Here is a 23,843-nt window from a genome sequence, read left to right on the forward strand (position 1 = left end):
CTCTTCACTATAGTGAGTCCCTAGGCACACCCCACTTTTTTTTTTTTTGAAAAGGTCACCAAAGCAATGGATGAAGGCAAAATGGTACACACTGCATACCATGACCTAGCCAAAGTTCTTCACTCAGGCATAGTAGAAAAGCTACATAAACTGGGAATAAACCCTTATGTCACCTGCTGGAGTGCCAACTGGCTCACAGATAGGATGCAGCTAATCAAAATGGGGGAAGTTACCTCCACAAATAAACCAGTCACCAATGGAGTCCACAGGCTTCTGTGTTGGGACCTCTCCTGTTTGGCATCTACTTTTCTGAAGTAAAAGCCAATAAGAAAGGGCCCTGACTGACTAAGTTTGCAGACGACTGCAAGCTAGGAATAGCCATTGAATCACAGAAAAAATTGGCCGTCCTACAGGAAGGTTTGTCTCAAGTAAATAACTGGTGCCAAAATCATAGACTAAAACTAAGTGCCAAAAAATGCATTACTGTATCCTTTGGGAGTCATCTACCCCAGGGAACTACAAAAATTACAATATGCTACTAAGACATGACCCAGTTGTTCAGGATTTGGAAACGTACATGGACAGTGACCTAACTTTTGATGAACATATCAACTTTTCATCAATGGCTCATTGGTTTAAGTGTAAACACTGATGGATAAGGCTATATATAAGAAAAACTTCAGTCATTTGAAGGCTGCTAACAATTTATATGCACAAATGATCGATACATAAATGATAGATACATAAATGGTTATACATGTTTGCAGACAAATAAGACTGTCAGGCACAAAAATGGAATTCTGATTCATCAGGGATAGCTTAGTGATTCTGTGTTGTGAATGAGAATGCATAAGTTCAAAAACATGTGCAAGAACTTTATCTCCATTGAACGCAGCACAGCCTTGATTGCAGAATACGGCATTCATTCTTGACAAGTAATGGTTCGGTCACTGATATTGTCTGAAAGTCTAATCACAATGTCTTGAGGTCAGCAAAAGCTACTAAAGCAGCATTCCTTCCAGCTGAGCCCATCACCCCACCTCCTGCAAATACAAAGACGTAGAAGTAATGATTTAATGCAAGAGTTAAATCTCATATTAGCACAGGTACAAGAGAACTGAGAGCTGAGTAATATTATTCTAAACTAGAAAATATTTAACTTCTATGAAACAAAGCTATACACAACCGTGTACATCCATAAGATTAATATTTGCCATAAACATAAATAATCACAATGCTGCAATATCACGTGCTGTACTATATTCTATTAAGTACTGCATCAATCTTATTTAAAAATATGTATTCGTGCTGCAATTTACTTCATTGTCATTTATTTACCCATCGACAATGGGTTTTAGCACAAAAACAGAATAGGCTTTATAATAAATCAAAAATATGCACTACCTGAATAAACTGACAGTCCCAAAAATAATTCCCTTTATAGCAAACTAGCATCATTCAGTAAATTCAATGACAAAAATCTTGTATGCTGATTGTAGGCTGGGCACTCAGTTTTGCATTAGTATATTTTAGATTTAAGAATTTTAATATTGTAGACCAATAACTGTACTAATAAAAATTAGGTTTTCCTGACCCCCTTGTTCTGAAGCTATTATCCTTTCAATACTTTTTTGTATGGGATCCTAATGAAGATTTCTACTTCTTCTTCTTCTTTCGGCTTTTCCCGGTTAGGGATCGCCACAGCCTAACCTTCCACAGAAGGCACACACATGCACGCACTCAGCCTAGGGCCAATTTAGTGTGTCCAATCTGCCTACAGCTTGTCTTTGGGATGTGGGAGGAAACTAGAGCACCTGGAGGAAACCCACATGACCACAGGGAGGATATGCAGACTCCGCACAAAAGGTACCCCAGCCGAAGATTGAACCGGAGAATCTCTTGCTGTGAGGTGACAACTCTAATCGCTGCACCACTTGTGGCCACCCTTAATCAGGATTTCTACTGGTGGTAGAAAAGAAAGGCCCCCTTATTTGAAATTTATTAAAAGGCAATAGATATTTTGTAAATTTCGCATTAGCTTCATAGGCATATGCCATTGTTTGATTTCACTGTGATTGTTGAAAGTATTTGTGTAGTTCAGATTGCTGCAGACATGAAGTTAAAGTTATTGATTTGCTAGTATATTACCTTGTAGAAATGGATGCAAACTTATTTAAATGCAGACTTGCATATTTGAAAATCATGACTACCAAACAATTTTCTGCAATTATAGCAGGAGTCCATAGACCTATTGTTAGCAAGATGGTCTACACTCTCATAATACTTCACTTTTAATATTTGTCACAAAATCAAGTTGCGAATAGACCCTCTGTGTCTATGTAAACACGCTATATCTGATGATATTATAAATGAAGATACTAAAGCAAGGCACAGCAGAGCAGGAGAGCTACAATATATGTTGAAAAGCCGTTTTATTCCAAAAAGCAGTTTTGTTTAAAAACACCAAGGAAAACACAATCTAAAAAAACAATTTGTTAAGCGCTTTCATCTCTGTCAAATTAGAAACTTCTTCAGAACACCTTTTTACTGCTCAAACTTTGTTTTCAAGTACAAGAACACTGATAGGCACACCCCTCCAACTACAGAAATTGACTAATCATCATCCTATAATGCAAAAATGTATGCAAGCACTGAACATCTATTAAATATCTTAATAACTATTTAAAATAGCTATTCAAGACCAATTCTTTTTCTGCAGAAGTTCTGAAGAAGTCTCTGATTTGACAGAGATGAAAGCGCTTAACAAATAGTTTTTTTAGATTATGTTTTCCTTGGTGTTTTTAAACAAGACTGCGTTTTGGAATAAAATGGCTTTTCAACATATATTGTGGCTGTCCTGCTCTGCTGTGCCTGGCTTTAGTAGCCGGTTTTGTGTTTGTGCATATTCTACATTATAAATGAATATGACTAATCTCTGTTAACAATAGTAATCAAAATTTGGAGTTCACAATCCAGTAAGTCTCATCTCTTTCAAGATGATATATCCAGTTGCATTCTAATGGTACACTACAGACTTTTACTCTCTAATGATAATTCTGTCTACCAACCACATTTTATCACATTACTTTTGTGGTTTCTGCCCTCTTAGCGTGCCCAGAAGTTACCATCTTCCATTGTACACAATAATCTCATGAGTTAATTTAAATAATTTGACTTGCATCTGTTAGGCTGATCACCTAGACGTACACTGCCACAGCTTATAAGAGCACAATAGCAGCAATGAAACAGACAAAAACAATGAAATCAGTTTTAAAATAAGTTTTATTAATAGCACACAAACAAGGAAAACCTTGTATGATAACACAAAATGGTACAGTCTAGAACACTGACACTCTAAATGCTATTATGGAAAATAGCTCCTCATGATATCAAATAGTTCTTGAAGACAAAATACTTAATTTACTATCCAGATAAAATAGTTGTCTGGTTACAAAGAGCAAAAATAAAATAACTTTTATTTCTTGTTTGTGTACTTTAACAATCGGGCAAGGTTAGTACAAATGAGGCCTGTTACTAACCAATGAATATGCTATCAACTATCGGCATACCTGGATGGGCACCGCTACCACATAAATATAGTCCTTTAATTGGCGAACGGTAGTTTGCATAGGATGGTAGAGGCCGTACAAGGAACAGCTGATCCAGAGACATGGCTCCATGAAATATATTCTGGTAAAAAACAAAATAAAAGTAGTGTTAAAGTATTACAAAATATCTATAATGTTTGGTTATTGCTGACAAACATGTATTTATTTATTTATTGAAACAACAGCTTTTATTTCAATCATTAACAAACAGCTCTCAAATCAATAGCATTTAGTATCTGAATACATTACAGAATTACATTATTAGAACCTTTGGACATTTCAAAATGCATCATTCGGGAAATTTAGATTGTTGGTGAAGCTTTGGTAAAAGTCATGTTCATAGCTTGGTACTAGGCTATTGGCCCTAGGGCCTACACAAGCCTAGCCATAACAATTCCCTGCCTATTTCTTCCCACACTATTTACTTCCTGGACCCCTGTCTAGCAGGATGACTGACGTGATCCCCGGGGTGAATTTCCTTTCTCCCATCCAATCTTCAAGGTTCGGTTTGAAGAGGGACAAAGAGGTGCTCTGCTTGACATGCATGGGCAGTCTTATTCCAGAATCTGGGAAGTCTCTGGGTCAGGAACCTATCCCTCCAGCATGTTTTGTTTATTGTGATGACAAGGTTTAGATCCCTGGAGCATGTGGCTCTGAGGGATTGGGATTTCTTTAAGTGTAGCATGTCCAACAGCTCTGGGTTTGACATGGCTATGGTTAAGCAGAGATTGCCTCTGAGTAGACGATATGCAACAGAGTATAGATGGAGTTTTTTAAGGCAGTCAGCATAGGGCAACTGCTTTAGGCCTGTGATTCTTTTAGTGAGGTATTTATGTGACCTTTCCAGTTGTTGCAGGTGTCTTGAGAAGTACATACCAAATGGGCTGTTGTATTCTATAATGGGTCTGATGAGGGATGAGTACAGTGGGACAATGACCTCCTTTTTTCTGGATGAAAAGCCCTTAGTGATGAAATGTGCCACATAGAAGGATTTCCTGACTGTTGTGGTGATGTGGTTATCGAAGTTGACACCACTGTCCACCTGTGTCCCTAAGTATCTTATCACACTTTCGGTGTTTAGTGTACTGCCACTTATGTGGTAATTCATGGGTACATGTTTTTTCCCAAAGGGGATAACTATACATTTCTTGGCATTGAGCTTGAGCCCATGGCTCTGGCACACAGCATCTGTTTTTGTAAGGCCCTTTTGTAGAGTATCCACATCATTTGGAGATTCAATAATGGCTCCCAATTTGCAGCCATCTGCGAACTTTGTTAGCCAGAGTACCTTAGTATTGGCCTGTACTTCAGAGAAGTAGATGCCAAACAAGAGTGGTCCCAGGACTGAACCCTGGGGTACTCCACTTGTCACTTGTGTGGAGCTGGATTTAGAGTCAGCTACTTTTACAATGTGGATTCTGTCAGTAAGCCAGTTGGCAACCCATCGAGTGACGTAGAGATTAATACCCAGCTTAGTAAGTTTATCTATGATTCCAGAGTGGAGGATGGTGTCAAAGGCCTTGGTGAGGTCCAGATAGGCTGTGTGGACCGCCTTACCCTCATCCACAGCTCTGAAGACTGATTCAAAGACGTCAACCAGGTTCAGGAGACAAGATCGGCCCTTCATGAACCCAAACTGGGTGGGGTCCAGTGTTTGAAGGTTGCCAATGTCTTTGTTTATAAGTTCCATGATAATACGTTCCATGGCCTTGCAAATCAGGCTCGTCAGACTGATAGGGTGGTGGATCCCCCCTTATGGAGCGGGAGCGGGAGTGGGCACGAAGCCTGAGGTGAGGCTATGATTAAACATGACACTTAGGTGAGGTGCCAGTTCATTTTGTAGTTCATGTAGTACACAGCCCGGGATGTCATCTGGTCCCATGGATGCTGTATTCTTAGCTTTGGAGAGTGTTTTTTTTACCTGTATGGCCATTATTACCGGAATTTGGAAATCTTCCGGTATTGAGATGGGCCATTTAGGAGGTGAGAGGGGGGTGAAGTTGACACTGAATCGATCTGCCAGGATACTGGCAATATCCTTGGGATCAGTATATTTAATGCCATTCTGTTGTAGCTCAGAGCAGATCTGAGTATTGCCATTTAGATTCTTGGCATAGTTATAGAATGCCTTGTGGTTGTCTTTGGAATCTTTGGCAATTTTATTTTCGTAACTAGCTTTGGAGGATTTTATGAGGGATCGCAGCTTCTTACTGAGGCTGGTAAGGGAGTTTTTTGCATCCTGGGATTTTCTTCTTTTCTGCAACAGTTTCTTCCTTTTGTTGTAAAGTTTGTTTATGGCAGGGAACCACCAGATTGGTTTCATTTTTTTGGAGGAGAGCATCTTGGTTCTATTTGGGATGCACACAATTCATGCATGAGTGGATGTGCTCATACAGTGCCTTAGTGTAGGACTCAGCAGTTGAACTTTCAGTTCCCGTCTGCATGAGTGTCATGAGGTTTGTCATTTCCTGACTTGAGTAGCATGAAGTTGGCTTTGGAGAAGTTATTTATGGAGGTTTCCTTACTGGGGGGGGGGTGGGGCTGGGATGCAGATGCTAAGGGTGATTAGCTTATGGTCTGACCTGACCAATGAGGGGGTGACCATAGGTGTGGAGCATCGATTTCCCATGTTGGTAATGATCAGGTCTAGGATATTGGAGCCCCTGGTGGGACAATGAATTAGTTGATCCAGGGCTTTGGAATTTATGAATTCCAAGAACCGTTGGGCAAAGGTGTTGGTACATGAGTAGTTTTCCCAGTTAATGGCAGGGCAGTTGAAGTCACCCAGTATTAGGGTGTTTGGTTGTATCTTAATATTTTCTAGTATGTTTAGAAAGGTGTAGTGAGAATCTTGGGGCATGGTGGGGGATCTGTAGCAAGCTACAATTTGGATTGCAGTCTTACCTAGTGTTAGTTGCACCTGGAGAATTTCAGATGCATTGTGTTGGGCAGCTAGCCTGGTGGTGTGAATATCCTTGGTGAATATGGACACTCCTCCACCTTTAGTGTTTCGCTCCTGGTTTGGTGGCCGAAAAGTGTGGCAAGAGCTGTAGCCTGGTATTGCAGGGGTACTCTCTGGAGGCTTGAACCAGGTCTCAGTTACTGCACAGATATTGATGTTCTCCATTTTTAGGAGTGCCTCGAGAGAGTGCATTTTGAGGTTTAGACTTCTAGCATTGAGTAGCATTACCTTCAGATTTTGCATGCTTGTACCTGTTATGGTGGTGGTTTTGTCCTTTGAACTTTGTCTAAAAAAGGCACTATAGGGTCGGCAAGAGTCTTAGCCAGTAACCTGAATCCCAGGGGCGACAGGTGCAGACCATCTCTGGCAAAGCATCGTGGTCTGTCGATCATGTCATCCCAGGCAGACAGATACTGGATCCCCTTTGAATGACACCAGAAGCCTAACCAATCATTGAAGTCAATCATTTTGTCCTTATATTGTGGTATCATTCTGGGTGAAGGCAGGATGCTACTCAGGGCTAGGGTCATACCTGCCTGGGCCACATGATCCGAGAGCTCTTTCATGTCTCTTTTCATGTAGTCCAGGGAGGTACGTCTCAAGTCATTCACTCCAACATGGACAATGACAGAGTCATATTTGTACTTGTTGTGGAGTGACTTGAATGCATGTGCTATGTGGCGAATCCTGGCATCCGACAGGCAGCTGACTGTAATTTTCTCCTTGTTCAGCCTGGTTAGTGGGACATCAGTGTGCTGACTATAGAGTCACCTATGACTAAAGTGTTAGGTACATTGTCTTGCCTTAGGGGCTGTTGCTGGGTGGCACACTGGTGTTGTGAGTTATGTGACACTTTGGTTGTGATTGGTGTTTGTTTGCGTTTCAGCTTCAGAGGTCCTTGTTGCTTGGGCAGGTTACAGTTAAGTGCCTCCGCATATGTGGATTTAGTGTTGCTATGTGTGAGTGTTGGTGGTGTGGGTTTAGAAGGGCTATGTGTTGCTTGAGGTGTAGTGCGGGTGTTAACCTTCTCCTCTTGACTGTCTAGTACAATCTTGGGTGCCTTTTTTAGGCAAGGTTCAAATGACAAATTCACCACCATAACCAGTACAAGCAAGCAAAATCTGAGGGTAATGCTAGAAGTCTAAACTTCAAAATGCACTCACTCGAGGCACTCCTTAAAATGGAGAACATTGACATCTGTGCAGTGACAGAGACCTGGTTCAAAGCTCCAGAGAGCACCCCCTGCATTACCAGAAGAAAGAAACTGTTGCAAAAAAGAGTAAAATCCCATGACTGGAGGAACTCCCTGGTCAACCTCAGTAAGAAGTTGAGATCCCTCATAAAATCCTCCAAAGCTAGTTACGAAAACAAAATTGCCACTGACTCTAAAGACAACCACAAAGCATTCTATAACTATGTCAAGAATCTAAATGGGAACACTCAGATCTGCTCTAAGTTACAGCATAATGGCACTAAATATACAGAACCAACTGATATTGCCAACATCCTAGCAGATAGGTTCAGTGCTAACTTTACCCCCTCTCACCCCCTAGAGGGCCCATCTCTATACCGGAAGAATGCAAAGTTCCTATAATCACGGCTGCACAGGTAAAAAACGCACTCTCCAAAGCCAAGAACACAGCATCCATGGGACCTGACAATATCCCAGGCTGCGTTCTACATGAACTACAGAATGAACTGGCACCCTACCTAAGTACCATGTTCAATCATAGCCTCACCTCAGGCTTTGTACCCACTGAATGGCGCACCGCAACAGTTATCCCATTCCACAAAGGGGGAGCCATGATGGACCCCGGGAACTACCGCCCCATTAGCCTGACGAGCCTGGTCTGCAAGGCCATGGAACATATCATCATGGAACTCATAAACAAAGACATTGGTAATCTCCAAACTCTGGACTCTACTCAGTTTGGATTTGTAAAAGGCAGATCATGTCTCCTAAACCTGATTGACTTCTTTGAAGCAGTCACCAAAGCCATAGATGATGGTAAAATGGTTCACACAGCTTATCTAGATCTCGCCAAGGCTTTCGACACCATCCCCCACTCTGGAATTATAGATAAGCTCACTAAACTAGGTATAAATCCCTATATCATAAGATAGGTTGCCAACTGGCTCATGGACAGAACCCACACTGTGAAAGTAGCGGATTCCAAATCCGACATCAGACCAGTGACAAGTGGAGTACCACAGGGTTCAGTCCTGGGTCCTCTCCTGTTTGGTATCTACTTCTCTGAAGTGCAGGCCAACACAGAAGGTCTTTATTAACAAAGTTTGCAGATGACTGCAAACTAGGAGCCATAATCAAAACTCCTAATGATGTGGACAAACTACAAAAGGGCCTCACTGAGACAGATTCCTGGTGTCAAAGCCATGGCCTGAAGCTCAATGCCAAAAAGTGTATTGTCATCCCCTTTGGTAAAAACTCTGTACCCATGAACTACCACATAGCTGGTAGTCTACTTAATGCCGAAAATGTGATAAGAGACCTTGGGACACAGGTGGACAGTAGTCTCTCCTTTGATAATCACATTGCCACAGTGGTCAGGAAATCCTTCTGCGTGGCTCATCTCATCACAAAAGGATTCTCATCCAGAAAAAGAGGTCATTGTTCCCCTCTACTCATCACTCATTAGACCCATTATAGAGTACAACGCCCCTTTTGGTATGTACCTCACAAGACATCTACAACAACTGGAAAGACCACAGAAATACCTCACAAAGAGGATTACTGGCCTCAAACAGATGCCCTATGCAGACCGTCTCAAAAAATTACAGCTTTACTCCATCGCATATCGCCTACTCAGGGGCGATCTCTGCCTAACATACAAAGCTATGTCAAACACAGAGCTGCTGGACATGCTCCACTTAAAGAAATCCCAATCCCTCCGAGTTACACGCTCTAGGGACCTTAACTTTGTCATCACAATAAACAGAACATGCTGGAGGGATAGATTCCTGTCCCGGAGACTTCCCATACTCTGGAACAGACTACCTATCTATGTCAAACAGAGCTCCTCATTAGCACTCTTCAAGAAAAATCTTGATGATTGGATGGGAAATGGGAAATTCACCCTGGGGATCACTTCTGTGGCTCTGCTCGACAGGGGCATAGGAAAATAATTTTCTTGGGTGGCGAAAGCCAGGGTACATTTTTTGGCTAGGCTTGTATGGGCCCTAGGGCCGATAGCCTAGTACCTACCTATGAACCTATGAGAGAGCTTTGCTTTCAGTTTGGCTATTTAAGTGCATCTCTCACAGGTTGTAGTGTTGGATGGTAGGAGGAGAGGGTTGTCTGTGTACATGAGACAATTGCTGCATTGCCCCAGTATGCCCAGATTCACCAGGTGGACAGGAGAAATCACCGGAAGCTGACCCTTGGACATGCCTGGTTTGGTGCTTTTATTTTGTAAAGTACAGGAGCTGTTTTCTCTTACCTTAGCAAGCTACTTTGCAATTATAGGCTGTTTAGTGCCTATGATTAATTTCTCCTTATTAACAAGGAGAGCTGAGTGCTTGTATCAGTTTAAGGCATCCTAGTGCTTTCCAGCAGGTATTAGAGCAAGTGCTAGTCACAGGGATGCTTAAAGGTAAGATGAAAAAAAATTGTTTATCCTAAACACTGCAGTGTGCACTAGAGAAGTTAGATGTGAAAGTAGGTAACTTAAGTTTTACCTGTCCAAAAAGTTAAGTTTTAGTGGGGAGTCACTATTTTTAAAGCATCAAGATAGATTGAAATGGGGTGGTCACTTTTGTATTCTGGTACTATGGAATACAGTAGGATGGCCAATAAATTTAAATAGTTGAAGGGGAGTAATTTCACAAAATGATAATTTTGTGCTTACTCACACAAGCCAGTGAAAGCAGAGATGAAATGAGATATATGATCAAATTAACACAAGATGCAGGCAACTAGAAAGACAGTGGTATTTAAGAACAAAATAGTAACAGGGTGGGTGGGTAGAAAAAAAAATTCTGCCTGACTCACAAGAGAGAGAGATGTGGTCTCTTTTGAAGTGTTAATATGCAGTTAAAAGCAGATTACAAGTAAAACACAAGGTAAAGAAAACAAATCACAGTATTCAAAATATAAAAAGGCAATAAAGTAATACAAAATACAACAAATAAAAAGCAAACTAACCTTTCCTTCACAGCATAGTGTAGCAGAGTCTGGGTGAGCCTTTCCTAGTAAAGCTCTAAAATGTTTTATTTTACCCCTTAAATAGAAGGTTTAATTCCTAGCTCCACCCCCTCAGTTCACAAATGATTAACCTTAAGTGACCTCTTCTATGTTATGTATGAGTCCTTAATTGATCAGTTCTAATTTCTGCCTGACTCACAAGAGACAGAGCTATGGTCTCTTTTGAAGTTTTAATACGCAGTTAAAAGCAGACTACAAGTAAAACACAAGGTAAAGAAATCAAATCACAGTATTCAAAATATAAAAAGGCAATAAAGTAATACAAAATACAATCAATAAAAAGCAAACTAACGTTTCCTTCAAAGCAAAGTGTAGCAGAGTCTGGGTGAGCCTTTCCTAGTAAAAGAAATGTTTTTCCCATTTCTCTATATATGGTATGGCACAGCCCCTTTCTCTGTTAGTGTTTTCACATTTGCTTCCACATTTCAGTCATTTGCTCATTTACTTGCCCTCATCCTTATCCCCTCATAACATCTTTTCCTGCCGATAAGTCTGATTCATTAACTAATAAGTCTCTTCTATCCTAGGTTTGCCAGCCTTCATTCATCTCCTCGTGATCATTTATTTTTACAACCAAACACAAAACCCCTAAAAGTTATCTTGTCAGATTTGTTCCATTTACCTGATGACTGAAGTCCCTAACATGTGTTTAACTGTAGATAACAGAGGTTTCTTCATAGATAACTCTTAACACTTTGTTGTTGAGAAAACCCTTTACCTCTTGCAACTTAGGACACTCCCAGAAAACATGTACCCAGGAGTCAAAAGTTCCATACTAACCCCACCAGCAAATACTATCTGTGGATGGATAAGTCTAATGCAAACGAGAAGGCATATAAAATATTTATGTTGGCATTTCCATCAGAAATTTCAAAATTTCCTCAAACCAGTTATCCCCTATAGTGTTTATACATTATTTGGAGAAGATGCAACCCCATTTCCTGCTCACACATCCTCTCATATCTTTTTTTGTATTATGCCCCTAATTTCTTTTATTATTTTGTAGGTTTTGGAGATTTTCTTAGTTCAGACCCAATCTTGAATTTGCATGTCTAGTAGATGCTATTCCTTCAGCTAGCTTTCCCAGTTCTGTTAATTTCAACCATTGGTTTTATTCCCTCTCTGTCTCTCTACACATATATACATACATACATACACATACACACATATATATATATATATATATAATATATATATATGTGTGTGTGTGTGTATATATTTTAGTATCCTTTATAACAGAAATTCTCCCTTCCCCGCTTAAACTCTAGCTTTTAAGATACCCATGTTATAATGTCACCCCTTTCCTCTAGTTGCCAATATCTAAATACTTTTAACTTAGCTAGTCATTTCTAAAGTAATCCAGACTCCTGCACTCCACTCATCCTCACTCTTACTGGGGCATATCTCTCTGTTTCTCTTCCCATATTCATATGTTTATTCATCCAAATCACTGTCTATTCTATCTCTTTCCAAATCTTTTAAGTTGGTCACCTTGCTGTGCCCAAAATATAATTTCAGTATGGATTTTAATGCTGCAGTCCCTGTCTCCAGCCATCTTAGTTTGTCCATTTTTTGCTGCCAAACTGCAAATATTCTGAACTGCGAGGCTGTCCAGTATGACCAATGATCTAGAAAAGCCAGTCTTCCTAACTCTTTTGGTTTTATTATCGATTCCGATGCAACTCTAGGCTTTGACTGGCTTCAGACTAATATTAATTTTAGTGAAGCAGCTTTTGTTTAAATAAGATTTCTACCAGTACAGTATATCTAGGAAATTAGTCATTTTGAAAAATATCTGTAGTAATCTATGGTATACAAAAGGTTTTAGTTTAAGAAACTGGTGTTGCAAGAAGCGGGGTGCTCCTCTACACCTGGATAGGGTTGCCACCTTTTCAAATGGCCATAGTGGGACATTTTCAGGACACACATCAGATTTTACAGGGCGGCACAAACTCACGGTCAGTACAAAGGATAAAACTTTCCTTTTTTGCCTAAATAAAAGCTTATTCTTGTAGCAGTTTAGTTGCTTATCCTGTTTCAGGTAATATGTAGGTATTTTAGATACGGAAATAACTATTTTATTCAACTATTACATTACATATGGGACATAATTATGTCCTACAATCTCAAGACATTTGCCATTTTTAACATTTTTGGTCAGGACACAACCGCCCAAAGAGGGACTGTCCCTAGCAAAGTGGGACAGGTGGTAACCCTACACCTGAATTTCTAAAAGCACTAACTCTGAGGTTGCAGTACATTTAAGCTGATTGCCCCAGCTGAAAAAGTGAATTGTAGCTGTTCTCTGTGTGTTGATCTCTGTTCCCTCCACAGATATTTATACAGTGCTTTAAACTGAGGAAACCTTGGCCAATTGTGAGCAAACTGTTATCTTTTTCCAAAAAAAAAAATGTAGAAAATCATAAGGAGTTACACATTTGGGTCATCATGTAATGGCTCTTCAGGAGAGGATTGAGGCTATCAAGAAATTCTTTTTGAGTCAGTCTCCAAGAACAGATAACTGTGGATGCTATTGTATTGATCACCCTACAGATAACCTAATACTACCGAAAGTAAGTGAAGGTGATTATATCAGGGCACATCTTGTTGCCTTTGGAAGATATGCCACCCAGAAGAATTGGGCTCAATCTAACTGAGCTAAGTTGTGACTTTGCAACTTACAGGGGACATGGTGTATATGGATATGGAAGTAACTGATTATATGGGCTATCAAGTAACTGCTAGATAGAACTGGTGTGCCTTCTGAGACAGAAGCAATGATGTTTCATAACTGGACAGTTAATGCAAGTAAAACAATACATTCACAATGTCAGATGTAAAGTTAGTTAGTTAAAATGAGACAGAAACAGTAAAACAACAGGCAAACCTAAGTAATTTACTTATATAGGCTATTCAGTATGACCCTAAGAGTACTGATAAATTTGGTTATACTAACCAAAATGGTCCCAGCTATCATTTGACATTGAGCAGGATAAAGTTATATCTAAAATATTTACAGATATCTGTGAACACACAACTCTCATCAACTGAAATATTATGTTTTAGATGTGTAAACTGGGAATAAAATGCTAAACATTGTTTTACTAATAATGTGAATGCAGCACTTAAAAATGTGATTTCTAACTAACATACTTGCAATAAAAATGTAAATGCTATGTCTATCAAATATGTGATTTAAAATCAACATTCTAATAACAAATCTACTAATGGAGGTATATGCTAGAACAGTAAAATCAGCATATTGTCTCTGTGCTACAAAGAAGACTAAATGTGCAGTACTGATGGATGGGAAGGAATTAAACTGACTATTAGATTCAGGAAAGATGGTTACACTTATTAAGGAAATGTAGGTCTGTAAACATAAAACAGGTGACAAAAGGAAGGAAAAAGTTATAGGTGTATATAAGACATGTAAAACTTCATCCTCTGTTGGGTAAAGTACTACATCCTGTGTTATTATATCTAATTTAGCACATTTCATCATAATTGGCCAAGGTTTCCTCAGTTTAAAGCACTGTATAAATATCTGTGGAGGGAACAGAGATAAAAAAAGTTAGATATGAAAAACAGCAGAAGCCTTCCACACTGTTAGAAATGCACTGCCCTGTGAAAGTGACATAAACAAAGAGACATAAACAGATGTATATTTTTGGAGAACACTTACAGATAGACAAATCAAAGCTAGAATTGTATCTAGATTGTACTTGCTTGTTGTAATGAAAGTAACTGAGAATTTCCAAGTCTCTTGCCCAGAATGTCAAAAGACAGTACCAAATCCTGAGTTTGGAAGTCTACTGATACATATACTTCTTACTGAAATCGTATTTGAATGGACAGCCATGGATTTTTAGGTCCATTGGCAAAATCTAGTAATATATGACAATACACTGTAGTAATTATTGAAAATCCCACTAAGTACCCATGTGAAAATGCAGTGCTAAGCAAACAGCTAGAGAAGTAGTGTTACTTACCTCCATTGTAAATTCACAAGGAAATACTTGCATTTATGTCCAGGATAATGTACCAGCTTTGTTAATGTTTTAATGTAAAACTGATGAAATATGAATGCACCACTTTCAGACAGATGGGTTAGAGGAGTAATTTAATAAAACTCTGAAGTTTATATTAAAGATGACTAGAAAAACAGGCCAGTAAGAACCGAGATCAACTGCTTTCCTTCCTCTTTTATCCTATAAGAGATCTGCCAAACCTTAAATGAAATTTGTCCATTTTAAGTTACTATATGGTAATATCTCCAAGGCTTGCTAGATATAGCACAGGTTATGTGAGAGTGGTACCCCCTCCCCCATTTAAAAGTGCAACAGCACAATTTACAAAGTTGCATGATAAGTTAAAAAGTGCTATGCTAACAGTTCAGGAACATAACATGCATACAACAGATGCAACAGAGGCTGTGTATAATAAAACTGACATAGATATTTTAAAACAGGGTATAAAGCATTAGTGTTAGTTCCCTCTACAGAAAATAAGTCTCCAAGAAGGTTGCAAGGGCTGTCTGAGGTGGTGGAGAAAAAATAAATAAATGAAGACAAACTACAAAATAAGACAATCTGAAAAGTGACTCAAAAGCAAATATTTCACCTAAAGGTGATAAAACCATGGATGGAAGCCAGAGCTTCTGCAGTCAGCCTGCGAGCTAACACAGACACCATCAGCATGTCATCAGGTAATTCTAGCTCTGCTATCCATATCGATGAAACATTGTTTAAGGTCCATATGCCAGCAGTAATAGAAATTTTACTGATAATCGAACATATTTTTTCTGAGCTGCAGGGTAGAAAAGATTGAATATGGCAGCAGCAAGTTGAAACTGTACCAGAGAGATATTAAACCCTAAACAAAAGGGGTACCAGAATCTGAAGGACAGACATTAAGTGAAGAAATGAAAAAAAAGTTTAAACTTATAGAAATTAAGAAGTCCAAAAATGAATTTAGCAGTCCAGTTGTGTTGGCTCGTATGCCAGACAGCTCCATGATAGTTTGTAATGAATTCTGAAAATTGTATAACGTTTCCAAATTTGATAATTAACCAATGCCCAGAGTGGCTAAGCTCATACAGTAGCTCGACAAATTAATGTTTTTGACCACCCGAGACTTAACAAAGGGATACTGGTACATTCCACAGACCTCTGAAGCAAAAGAGACAGAAGCATTCTCCATCCCTGAAGTTTCAAAGGCTCATGGATACTGTCTGAAACCTCATGCCAGGTACTTATATGGATGCTTTGACATAGTAACTTGTTCAGAAGACAGGGAGTCACATTTATCCAAAATGCACACCATGCTGCACTATTTGAGACAAGCACGATCTACAGGTAATGTTGTCAAAAAGTAAGCTTACTATGATACAGTCATTGTCTTAGGGTATGTAATTTGGAGGGGGTGACTAGACACCGAAGAGAAAAATTAGAAGCTGTCAAAAACTGCTCTGTAACAAATAACAAATCAAAGCATTCTTAGGACTAGCACACTACTGCAGAAAATCTGTACCCATCTTTGATAGCATACATATTCTCTTCTGCTAAAAAGATCACAAAAGGTAGGGCACCTGTCTAGAAAAAGTAGGCTATAGTAATATATGAGGCCTTTCATCAACTAAAAGGCTTTTTATCTTCAGAGCCTGTCTTGGTTTCACCTGATTTCACATAGCTTTTCACTGTTTATACCAATGCATATGAAGTAGGGTTGGAAGCTGTACTAACTCAGGAAGTAAGGTGTAGGTGTCTTTGTCACTACAGCTTTTACAGTTTACCGCTAAACACAGAGTTGGCAACAGCAACACAAATGTATATGACTTATGCCATTGACATAACTTATCTCATTCTACTCAGAAATAGATGTTCTGACATGGTAAGGGGGGTATTTGTGGTGCAGTGGTTGTTGGATGTGTTCTGAGTCTTGTATATATACACACCATATACTACAGTAAAACGTTTAAAGCAACACATTTACCTAGCATAATATAATAATGATTCCTGAAAATGAGTATCAGCCTATTGTAAAATACTTGCACACTAAATAAACATTTAGAAAAGCTAATTTATGAACAAATTATGGAATGTATAAAAATATGATATTCTGTCAGAGAAGTAATGTGGCTTCAGGATAAACTACAATACTCTTAAAAGCTCTTTATAGCTTAGGTAACCATATATACTCCATATGGAAAAAATATCATTATTGGTGCCATCTCTCCTTGACTTCAAATGTGTAGTTGAGACAGCTGATCATAAATGATACTGGAAAACTTCTCACAGTAGGCTTCTCTAGTAATGTTGACTACTGGTTCAGTAGCTTTCTCCAGAACAAATCCTCTGTTCCGTATGCAAACAATTCCTTCACAGAATTTGGTATTATTACAAAAGTATACTACAAGGCTCAGTATTAAGCCCTTAACTTTTCTCTTTGTTCATTAATTCGCTACCGTATGCCCACACTAAAGTAAATTTAGCTTTTAACACTAATGATATTGTCCTAACTACGGCACACAAAGCCATGAATGAATTCCCAGAGGACCTGCAAAAAACCTTTGCATGTATTTGGACTGAGCTTACCAAAAATAAGATCACCATGAACACTAATAACCATCTATTATTTTGTTTGGAACACTACAGAGGTTAAAATCTATACCTCCCTGTCATCATTACTGACCCTTTAAAGAAAGAATTACCCTAAACCACACAACAAAAGTACAGAGAGATGATACTCTACCAACTATTGTCACTTCACAGACACACACACACACACACACACACACACACAGTCTACAAAGTTAAAGCTCAACTGAAAGTAGGATATAGAATCTCTCACCTGTTAGCCAAAGAGGCATATAATCTAACAGCCATAAATGTACTCATGTCCTGCTTATCTATTTTTAATCACAGCACAATACCAACTTACTACAAGTTGCAGAAAATAAAATGCTAAGATTTATCTATGCAGCACAGATTGGTATTTATATTACTGTTCCACTGGGAAAAAAAAGACTCCATTATGAAAACAGAGATTCATTTCTATTAAAACATTCAGACTGTTCAATAACAGTAACTTCCCATCATGGAAAAAATCTTCTTATGAGAGATGCACATTATAATCTAGGACGTCAAGGCAGTTTACAGCTACAAAGGCCATTATATACTTTAACTTCCTTAAAAAAAAATCCCTTGAAAAACTTGTTCCTACTTTATGGAACATACTATCATTGTAATTTCAATCAGTCACAGAGCTCCAGCTATTACAAAGCCAGCTAAAAGCACATCTCATGAAACACTATAAATGCAAATCTTTCAATCACGCAGGTTAACAATATTGCTGAGTGCATATTGCATATGATAACATTCCATGCAACATTTGCAGAATTTCATAATACATGGATGTTGGCATTTTGATAATTTTCTCTATGCTGTTATTCAAGCACATTGATAGTATTCTTAAAGATAACATTGATGTACTTTCAATATTTTATTTACCTTTTGTGCATTTTCTATGTTCATTGGATATGTAACGTATCTGTGCTGTTGCTGCCAGTAGGTCCGGGTTGTGGCTGAAAAACATCTTTGGACTAGTCTACTTACCCAGTTGACTAACTGAATGAATGAATGAATGAATGAATGAATGAATGAATGAATGAATGAATGAATAAAATGGCCCATGAAATCTGAATCACCTGAGAAACATTGCTAAAAAAATGTGTAGGAACCTGAAAATGGCAGAGACATTTCTCTTTCATTGAAGAGAGTTTTAAGTATAGAGTAGAGACTCTAGGTGTGCCATGGACCAAGAAATCCATGAAGGTGTGCAATACCAGAGAAACAAGGCCTGTGTTTGCACTCAAGGAATAACATGAAAACTATAAATGGATGGATTTACAGCAAGTTGCTTTGACATACTGAAGGTGAACTGCTCTGTTCCAGTTAGGAGACGTTGACTTAAACAGAACTGTGAATTTTGTATGTTCTGCATTTTGAACTGTGAGTTATGTAAAACAATATTAGGCAAAAGTGTACTTACACTTTTAAGTGAGCTTTGGGGAGTTGATTTTAAGTTTGTTTTTCACGATAAAGAAAAACTACACTTAGGGTAAAGAAAGTGTGCCCAGTGTGTTATTAATACCTGCTGCAGAAAATCTACATCTCTTTATCTGTGTGTGTGTGTGTGTGTGTGTGTGTGTGTGTGTGTGTGTGTGTGTGTGTGTGTGTGTGTGTATTGAGATAGCTAAATAGATGGACAGATATATGTTTTTTATGTAGCCAGACAACAAAAATGTTTTTGTGATGTAGAAGAAAATCTAAGCAGGCTCAACAAGAGCATGCAATAGTTCCCACAGTCATTCACCAGAGATCATGTTTGAACCCTACTACCCGGAACTGTAATACAGATTTCTCCATATGTTTAGAAACAGGTCCTCACTGCCATAAAATAATTTTGCACACTAATTTTTGTACGTCATCCATGTTATTGACTTGACTTTTCATCCAGAAAAAAGGAGGTCATTGTCCCACTGTACTCATCCCTCATTAGACCCATTATAGAATACAACGCCCCGTTTGGTATGTACCTCTCAAGACATCTGCAACAACTGGGAAGGCCACAGAAATACCTCACTAAAAGAATCACAGGCCTAAAGCAGATGCCCTACGCTGACCACCTTAAAAAACTCCAGCTATACTCTGTCGCATATCGTCTACTCAGAGGCGATCTTTGCTTAACATACAAGGCCATGTCAAACCCAGATCTGTTGGACATGCTACACTTAAAGAAATCCCAATCCCTCAGAGCCACACGCTCCAGGGATCTAAACCTTGTCATCACAATAAACAAAACATGCTGGAGGGATAGGTTCCTGACCCAGAGACTCCCCAGACTCTGGAATAGATTGCCCATACATGTCAAGCAGAGTGCCTCTTTGGTCCTCTTCAAAAGGAACCTTGACGGTTGGATGGGAGAAAGGAAATTCACCCCGGGGTTCACGTCAGTCGCCCTGCTAGACAGGGGTCCAGGGAAGTAAATAGTGTGGGAAGAAATAGCCAGGGAATTGTTATGGCTAGGCTTGTATAGGCCCTAGTGCTGATAGCCTAGTACCAACCTATGAACCTATGAACCTATGATTCCTAAAGTTGGACAGTGCTAACAACAAGCCAACAGAATAGTTTTCTGAATGCCATACTATTTTGAAAAGTATACATTTGTGTGATAAATGCCCTAGTTCAAGAGATGTAATAGATATTTATGCTAGTTGCTTTGTAAATTGCTCCAACATCATTTACAGTTTTTTTGTTTGGTATTATGTACTCAGTTTAGCTGTTTGTAAGCAAATCACTTCTACTTTAGTCATTCTATTTCAAGGTGTTGAACTCTGCTGTCAACGTGTTAAAAGTATATGCATCACATAGCACTGCAACTGAAATTATGACCAATGTGTCTAAAATGCCCCACTACTGACCTAAAATGAAATAGATCAGTACTGGAGATTTGGAAATTTATTTATTTTAAGATAGCCGAGATTATAACAAACATGGTAAAGGTATAAAGTTATCTGAGTGATCGGGTCCAGTAATCAAAGGAGAGATGTTTAAATTTGAAATAAGAAGGCAATACTCCCTGCATGGTAAAGCATTAATGTACAATACAGGGCAGGATAAATAAAAACCTTTTGAAAATTCTCTGGATATGTTAATCTTTCACATTATTAACATATCTTGTAATTTCTCTTTGCAGCTTTTATTCTGTTTATTTTAAGTTATATGTGGCCTATACACATGGTGCACATTCAAGTTTATTTGAATGGTACCTATATAGATATTGCTGCTTCAGAAGAAGTGCCCCTGTTTACATGTATATAATCTATTATCTATTACTGAATTCTTCCAAGAGCAAATACAAGAAGAGCAAACTTTTTAGATTGAGTCTAAAAAAAAAATCAAACAAAAATAATATTTTTTTCAAGGGGCAAGCACCCTTGCAACCCACACATGGGGAGCTATGACACCAACACCTCTAACAGCTATATATAGCAACTCCATAATCTCACCTCTACAGGATAGAGGTAAATTCTCAAACCCTGCTGTACCACAATCTTGCATACAAAGCAGCCATCAGGTTGAAAAACAAGGCAAAGTGTTCGCTTTTCTGATCATTCACTCTTATAGATTGCAGTGATATATATATATATATATATATCTATATATATATATATATATATATATATATCTATAGGGGAGACAGACAGATATATATATATCTAGGGGGAGACAGACAGAGAATACAAATATATCAGTGGCCATTAATAAACTGTTTGCTTTTAAGTGTAAGTGGAAAAAGTTATATTTTATAGAAGCACCTTAATACAGACTTTGTCTACCTACACTTAAATGCAGACATGGTTTATAATATATATATATATATATATATATATATATATATATATATATATTCTAATTTTAAGATTTAGTATGCATACAATAAACATCTATTTATACTTTACTGACACAAAATGTGATGTACAAACAAGTCATCTTATCTTGCCAGGTTTTTATGACAACCATAGTGTGTATTTTACACTTATTTAAGGTCTGCTATAGGACATTAATTTTCTTTCTTATCCGCTGAACTTTTGATATCATTAATGAGGTGTCACCATTTCTGTCATGTTACCCAGCATCTTTGCCCATTGGCAAATATGCATTTGCTATTGTTTAATACTGTCTCTAGCTCCTTTGTCAGTAATGTTTTACCTGTCATCTTAACATGAGAGTCATCACTGATATACACTGATGGATTATTATAGAAGTAATCCCATGTAGCAAAAAGCTCCTCTTAAAAATGTACTTCCATTATTCAAATATGCATTTGTACTTTACCCTCTTTGTTTAATGATTTATTTGTAAATGTTCTTGGTAAAATGCCAGACAGCATCAGTCTTTTGGTATATGGTGTGTACTATTCAATTATTGTAATACCCATTTGATAAACAGGTAGGTCCACTGAACGCACAGTCCCTTTTTACTGGTGACTCAGGAGCAATGTTTGGTTAAGTAACCTGCTGAAGGTCGCACTGTAGGCAAATTAGGGCTGAAGGAATCAAACCCTATACCACAGGAACTACAGCTCACAGCCTTAAACCTCTACATTGTCATGCTTGAAAAATTCAAACATTTTCTTCTTGACGTTTTTAGATTATTATTTTCTACATGAAATTACAATGGTTTTAATTTTTATTGACTTTCAATTTTTCTTTACATTCTTTCATATATTACCAGTAATTGCTGCTTGTCTTCACTGGGAAGAAGACACCATTTTCAGCTTGACAATGTAACAGATTACAGGTCCTATGGTAGGTCCTTTTTGCAACCACAAAAAGAAAAATTTAAGTAAACAACCCTTGCCTCCACAGCAGGCTAGCAATTTGCTCAGCAAAAGGTGGGTGACTCTGTTGTGCCCATTTGTTGTACCTAAGACCACTCTTCTTTTACCCTGGACCCCTCTGGTGTAGCACCTATAACCACTATAGACTGGGATTAGCCATGTCCACTGAAGCTATCAAGGTCCCAAGTGGGTAAGAGAGAGAGTCATCCTTGTTTGTCCTGGGAGAGGGAATACGGAAGGTTTCCCTGTTGTGTCAGAATACTGTGATCATCCCTGGGGAGGCAGCTGCTGCCATTAGTAACACGGTTGGCCCATTTTTCCCTTCAAAAAGAAAAAGTGAATAAATGAAACATGCTGCTCCATGCTACATGCACTCGGCACCTTTATTAAACAGTTACACAGTTTAACACTTTTGTTCTAAAAAAACAGAACTTCATCAGAACATAAGTAAACATCACTTCTCTTCAAAAATAACATTTTTAAAAAGCCCCAATAACTGACCAATTTTAATTAAATTATTAAAACATCATATAAAATGAAATACTAACTTCATATTGTAAGTCAATTTAAAATTATGAAATAATAATACACTTTTAAAAATGTATTGTATGTATTATAAAAACTTCACTGATTCATTATAAATTTGTTACATCCTGTCTGCCCTCGAGATTAAAATACAATGGACAGATATTTTGTCATTAATCCCTGGAGCTGGTATTGAGGATCCCTTCAAAAAGAAAGAGAAAACCAAAGATGCAACTCCTCCTTGGATAGGAGTGGTTTATTGGATCTGGCTCCAGGTTTAATTCATGCTTTTGATCCCTCTAGTAAAGTAGTTTCTGTTAAAGAAAGACATATTCCTCTTTTCCTGAAGAGATTCAAGATCTTGAAGCTGAACAGGGAGATGCATGGACAGATATAGGTATTTGTCCTCAGATTTCTGATTCAGACTGAGAGGAGAGCGCAGTTTCTGATTCTCCCTTTGGTGGTTTCTCTTTCTCTGAGGCTATTGCTGGAATGTGCCTGTGTTTTCAGTGGCAGAAAACTGAGGTTTCTCAATCCCTCATACAATACTATATGTTGTTCCTATTGTCTGCTTTAGAAGATGTCTGTGTTACTGCCTTTTATTTTCCTGATAGTCAGCCAGCTGCCCCGAAAAAGGCAGGTAAGATCTATAAAGTTCCTCAGTCTTTTATATTTTTATATATTATTCCCAAACCTGACCCAGCAGCTGTAGCCCTAGCTGATCTCACTGCTGTTAAGCATTTATTTCCAGTCCTGCTCTTTCTGATAAGGATAGGGACATTATTGGTAGGTATGTGGAAAAAAGTGTATACTCCTGCAACTTTCATTTTCAGAATTTGGAATTGTCAGGCTCATATGTTAAGGGTTGTTCTGACAAGTTGCAAATGTAGGAGGAATGTTTTATCAGCAGTTTCTTCTTGTGAGGAAAACTCTGCTTTAAATAACTTCTTCTGTTGCAGAAGTAAATGTTTGCACTGTGTGCGTATGACTCTGATACTACTTCCAGGTCTACGGCCACTGGTACAGTTTTAAGGAAGTTTGCTTGGCTGCATTCTCAGAACTACCCAGATGATGAGCAAGATTTTTAATTATTCCTTGGACAGAGATGTAGTCTTTGGTC

The 23,843-nt window shown here is 38.4% G+C and overlaps 1 protein-coding gene across 3 annotated transcripts in view; it reads right to left on the reverse strand.

The window, feature by feature from the left end:
• Positions 1-686: 686 nt before the first annotated feature.
• PYROXD2 (pyridine nucleotide-disulphide oxidoreductase domain 2) overlaps positions 687-23,843 on the reverse strand; it is a 374,632-nt gene continuing 351,475 nt past the window's right edge. For all 3 annotated transcript variants that reach the window (XM_044056825.1, XM_044056823.1, XM_044056824.1), the window contains 2 exons: positions 3,570-3,690; positions 687-1,043 (listed from right to left, as the gene is read on the reverse strand). In XM_044056825.1, the coding sequence (XP_043912760.1) occupies positions 3,605-3,690 (86 nt within the window). In that variant the 3' untranslated portion in view covers positions 687-1,043; positions 3,570-3,604. The remainder of the gene's footprint in view (positions 1,044-3,569; positions 3,691-23,843) is intronic.

Source organism: Protopterus annectens, chromosome 14.part0 (assembly GCF_019279795.1).
Source record: "Protopterus annectens isolate FY-2018-M chromosome 14.part0, PAN1.0, whole genome shotgun sequence".
Classification (NCBI taxonomy): domain Eukaryota; kingdom Metazoa; phylum Chordata; order Ceratodontiformes; family Protopteridae; genus Protopterus; species Protopterus annectens.